The sequence below is a fragment of the Balaenoptera musculus genome, chromosome 3 (assembly GCF_009873245.2).
Source record: "Balaenoptera musculus isolate JJ_BM4_2016_0621 chromosome 3, mBalMus1.pri.v3, whole genome shotgun sequence".
In the NCBI taxonomy this organism is placed as follows: domain Eukaryota; kingdom Metazoa; phylum Chordata; class Mammalia; order Artiodactyla; family Balaenopteridae; genus Balaenoptera; species Balaenoptera musculus.
This window is the reverse complement of record NC_045787.1, coordinates 44,277,979-44,283,253: the sequence shown is the minus strand read 5'-3', so window position 1 is coordinate 44,283,253 and position 5,275 is coordinate 44,277,979. Positions and strand designations below refer to the sequence as shown.

At 35.0% G+C, this 5,275-nt stretch overlaps 1 protein-coding gene across 2 annotated transcripts; it reads right to left on the bottom strand.

Moving 5' to 3' along the window:
- Positions 1-281: 281 nt before the first annotated feature.
- On the bottom strand, positions 282-5,058 carry GAPT (GRB2 binding adaptor protein, transmembrane). Of its 2 annotated transcripts, XM_036848077.1 has the most exons (3): positions 4,928-5,058; positions 2,562-2,626; positions 282-2,023 (listed from the first exon to the last, which is right to left on the bottom strand). In XM_036848077.1, the coding sequence occupies exon 3, from the start codon at positions 1,634-1,636 to the stop codon at positions 1,163-1,165; it is 474 nt and encodes a 157-aa protein (XP_036703972.1). In that variant the 5' UTR covers positions 1,637-2,023; positions 2,562-2,626; positions 4,928-5,058; the 3' UTR covers positions 282-1,162. The 2 variants fall into 2 exon arrangements, with proteins under 2 accessions (XP_036703972.1, XP_036703973.1); XM_036848078.1 differs by lacking the exon at positions 4,928-5,058 and having other exon boundaries at positions 2,562-2,713.
- Positions 5,059-5,275: the final 217 nt, after the last annotated feature.

The window sequence follows — 5,275 nt, the reverse complement described above, 5'->3', positions numbered from 1 at the left end:
TGAGCAATTTAGAGCAGCATATCCAAGGGTGGGTTTAGAGATATCATAGCTTAATAAATAGCATAGTATTTGTTTGTTTTTTGTCTTTTCTTTCGTACTAGACAGAACATGTTCAGGACCCATGTCTTTCTTTTCACTATTTTACCCCCTTGATGTGTACAGCACAGTAAGAAGTAAATAGAAGGTACTCAATAAATATTCCTTGGATGGATGAATTTATTAGATTGTTTTCAAAAGGACTTAGTAAAATATACAGTTCAATTCTTGTCAACTGAATAATATTGAGTGCCTCATATGGTGGTCTAGGTATTGGAGCTAAAATATGAATATGAGACAGTTCCTTACTATTTAGTAGGGAATTTAAGACATTCTCATATGACACTAGATAATAAAATGCCATTGCAATCATTCATATGTTTAAACGCCCAAAGAATTGAACAGGCAGCAAGATCTATAAGAGATCAGGAAAAGAAAAAAGGCAAATGTAGGTTTGGAATGATTCAAGAAACTTGTGGAAGAAGTTATGATCTGAGGCAGGCTTAAGAGGGGGTGGACAAGCAAAGCTGTGGAGGAGGGATGGGTTTGGCAGGTTTTCAGATGATTCTGATGAAAACAAAGAAGTGAGAGATTAGTAGAAGTCACTGGAAAAGTGAATTTGAACCAACTGTGTAAAATCATGAATTCTGGAGTTAGAATTATGAGTAGTATGTCTTTTACAAAGAGGCGACATTAAGAGGTTATATGCAAAGGAGTGAGGTGGCTGTTGGGAATATCTTCTGCAGATGAATCTGGCAACATCACGGGGATTGATGCAGCATCACTGATTATGTAGAAACTAGAGCCAGAAAGACTAGTTAGCAGACTGTGACAACAATCCTGAGCCAGAAAAGATGGTGGAGATAGAAAAAGAAGAAAAATATAACAAGTAATGTTCAGAAGGAAGAATCAATAAAACATAATGCAGAATTAATCCAGGGCAAGGAGGGTGGAGAGGATATCTAGAATTAATCCACAGTGATACACGCAGAGAGGATTCAGAAGGGTGGAGATAAAACAGACATCATTAAGTTTCAACAGAAGAACTTGATTAATAATGTTATCAGTACAATAAAAGTTCCAGCAAATATTTATCCTCCAATAACTAAACCCACATTTTGAAAAGTTAATATGAATCCGGAAGAATATATATGTCTTCGCCTTGAGCTTCTTCAGAAGCACTAGGCTTCTTCAACTTATAATGGTCACATAGTGTCTCATTTCCATAGATATGTTCCTCGAAATTGGTCTGCCAAGTGTTTTCATATATTCCGTTGTCTGTTTCTTCTTTAGCTTGGGGAGGACACGCTTCCACATTTTCATAGTTGTCATGTATGTTAGTGTCCTTCCCAGCAGAGCTGTGGTCTTGGGTTTGAACTGAGATTTTATGTCTTGGGCCGATAACCTGGGGGCTCAAGGAGACTCTTTTAGTATAGTCTTTTCTCCTTTTTCTCCTTTGCAAAAACTTTGGTAAGGTAAATTGCACTGTATTATGCTGTTTCCAGTGCCAAACACACCCAATTCCACAGATCACCAACAGTAAAAGAAGGGAAATTCCTAAGGAAACGGCCACTGAAGTATTTCCACAGCTTTTCAGCATTTCTGCACAGTACTGTTTTGTAGTATGGTGTAGCGCTTAATGAATTCACAGGTACAGTCCACTGTAATTCTTTGTAGGATATGGTTTGAAAGTAATTTCGGAAGCTCTTTTAGGCATTTCTGTTTCAGATATGAAAGAACATCATGGCAAAGTCCTGGTGTACGTAGAGGAGAGATGAGTAAACTTGATTTTGGAAGCTGGCTCTTGTTGTAGCTGATGATTATACAATTGTTGTTGTATAATTGCACTGTGTCAGGGGGATTTCATTCAACTCCACTTCCTTTTTTATCAGTGAATCACAAAATGAAGCACAAATGAGTGGAAAATAATAGCAGAGTAGAAAACTCAAGGAAGGGAAGGTTGAACGATCTGCCATCCACGTGCCTGCTGTAAATTAGAAACATTTTAATTGCATATTTATTACATAGCATAATAAAAAATCTGCCAATTTCTACCACTACATTAAGCATCAGCATTTAGTGAGCTCTTCCTTCAGGATAGAATACAGTACTAGCTGTTGCATTTAGTGAGTTTTTGTTTTAATATAAAATACAGTACTAGCTGTTGTGTGTGTGTGTGTGTGTGTGTGTGTGTGGTGGGGGGAGAGTTAAAAGAACCTGTCTCTGCTGAAGCCTGAGTGGTTTTATCACTTAGATTTCAACATGGTTTTTGACCATAAGGCTAATAATTTTCAAGAGAAAGATAATGCTTCAAACACAATAGGAGCAAAGAGATAAGAGTATAGATGTGCAATCATTTCCATTACCTATCACCTCCTCTGTGAAACCTTGCCTGTCCCTTTTTGTAGTGATCTGCAACCATGTCTTTTCCTTAATCACACATTCCTCTGTATCCCCATATTAATGAGTCAGTCCTCTATTATAGCATGGCAATCTAAATTACAGCAAATTGTGCATCTTCCTACCTGGTTAAATGGTGGGCAGGGATCAGGTCTTTTCCTCTGAATACTCCTAAAGAAAAGCACAACACCTAGCACAAAAAAGACACTCAGTCAATATTTATTGAATGAATGATTAAATAAACATAGGACTCCAAATCTAAGCATCTAATTGTTTAAGTTCACAGTTTAAAACTCAACACATGTCTTCTAAAAGGTACAGTGTATACTTAAAAAAAGAAAAGAGCTCTTTGATGTAACACAAAATACCTAAAACCAAAATATTTAAGACAAAATTTGAAAGACTTCCTATCACTAGTCTTCTCACAACTTCCAGCAAATAACTTTCATTTAATTAAGATAATTTTAGAGTGCTACCTGTTGATGCTTTAAAATGGCAAAGAGGAGAGAAAAATGGAAGTGTTCAACTCGGCTGAATGTTCTATTATGATTTTATCAACAAAGTATTAGTACTGTATGTTTTTAGCCTAGTCACAGAAATACTTATATCCAATATTGTTTTCATTATTGTTGTTGTTTTCTTCCAGTTTTATTGAGATATAATTGATATATACCACTGTATCAGTTTATGGTGTACAACATGATTTGACATATGTGTGTATTGTGAATTGATCAAAACACTAAATTTAGTTAATATGCATCAACTCAGTTACAATTTTTTTTCTTGTAATGAGAACATTACAATCTACTCTCTTAGCAACTTTCAAATAAATAATACAGTATTGTTAACTATAGTCATCCAATTTCATAGTGCTTATGAGATGATTATCATCATCCACTGAATGTCATCATCAATAATATTTAGTTATTTGGGGTCAGCTTCTAAACACTTTTACACGGATTATCTCATTTAATCCTACAATGCACAGCTGTCATGTTAAATAGATACTACTGTTATGCCCATTTTATATGTGAGAAAAGAGAGGATTAAAAAAGTTAAGTAACTTCTTTAATGACTAAGAAGTGATTAAATCTGGATTCAAGTAAAAAATTTCCCCCCAATATTATTCCTACCCACATTTCTATGAATGTCTATCAAGCACATCCATCACTAAATTTTTATAGATGATTAGCTCTGAGGTTCTTGAGTGTTCGGAATTGTATCTTATTCATCTTTATATTACCAGCAGCAGTACTAGACACAGAATAGCTAGCTTGTTAAATATGTGTTAATGAAGGGAGCAACCTGCATTAGGATAAAACTAGTAATGATAAACAGGAAAAAAGAAACCCCATGAAATTGTGCCCTGCTCTCAGTAGGAGCTCATGTACAACAGTGAACTTTTCTAAATTTGTTCAAGGTTAGAATACATCAGTATGCAAATTTTCAATTGGCATTTCACATAAAATACGAAATTAAATAGGAGATGCAGTTAACTCATAACATTTATTTGATAAAACTATAGGGACAGACACCCCAGTCTGCAACATCTTTTACTCTCTTTGGAACTTTTGTAGGTTCCCTCTTTTAAAAGGCCAGACACAGTGCTTGTGTTCAAAGGCAAAGGTTTGGCAAGTGACTTTAACCATTAGGAGCCCACTTCCTTTTTTGCAACAGCTGAGAACTGACCATATGTAAGATATTTCATGGTATAAATGATAACTCATTTAAGTAAATATTTGCCAGCATATTTGAACTAAATTTCACATATTGATTGAAATTAATCAGCTTTTTAAAAGCTGCCAGGATTGCAACAGCAGTGAGGAAGGCTAACTATTGTCCTCTGAGGATAAGGTAATAAATGGCTCTCTGGATTTTCGAGAGGAGAATTTATTTTTAACCATCTGTGTTCTTCTAGGTAGACATTCCAGTACATTCCCAATATTAAAGCTGTTTGTCAAAGTAGTGTTCTCTGAGATAAAGACAAGGAGACATTTTACAGGAAAATAAATGCATCCGTCCTCTTTCTTCAAAATAACTTAATAGGAAAAGCCCTGCAAGACATGAATAAAGACCTACTAGAATGGGATACATATGTTAAACAAGAGTCCTTCAAATATAACTTACAGGTTTCACTTTGCCCAATTTGAAAGAAGACTGCTTCTGTTTTGGAAGACAATTCCAACAGGTTAACTAACAATTATTTGTCTTAAAATCACAAATTGTTGACAAACTTCTGAAGTTTTCAGTCAGATACTGCCCTTCTGTTTGAAACCAAGGCAACAACAAAGCACACTCTTATCCTTGTGAGCCTCTATACCAGTAAAGAAACATTAACTTCACTCTCAATTTGTAAAGTGGTTTTTCAACTATGGCCACCTAATTCTACAGACTGTGTTTGATAAGATAAAAAGCCATTGATTATTTAAAATGAACTAGTTTGTTATAGTTTTCATTTCACACAAACACCTTAAAGCAGGTTCTTACTTACCTTGAGATTGGTATGCCGAGCTTTCTTTTCTTCTTTTGGTTATGTGTTAAACCTGCTTTTGTTTAGAACTTGTTCCTCTTTTTCACGTAGGTCAGTTACTTCCTTCTTTACTTCCTCCTTTCACATCATTTCATACTTGCAAAGTTTCCTGGCTCTAGAGGAAGTTCTTATCAGATGCACAAGAATTAAGATAAATTGCACGAGTTTTTGAGTAAGGAAGTCCAGCCCTTCATTTTTACCCAGTAATAATTCTCCAACTATATCAGAAAATGATGCATAAAGCCTAGGTGGTTTTTTTATTGGAGCAATATTTGCAATCTCCACTTTATTTTTGTTTTTTTTTAAACA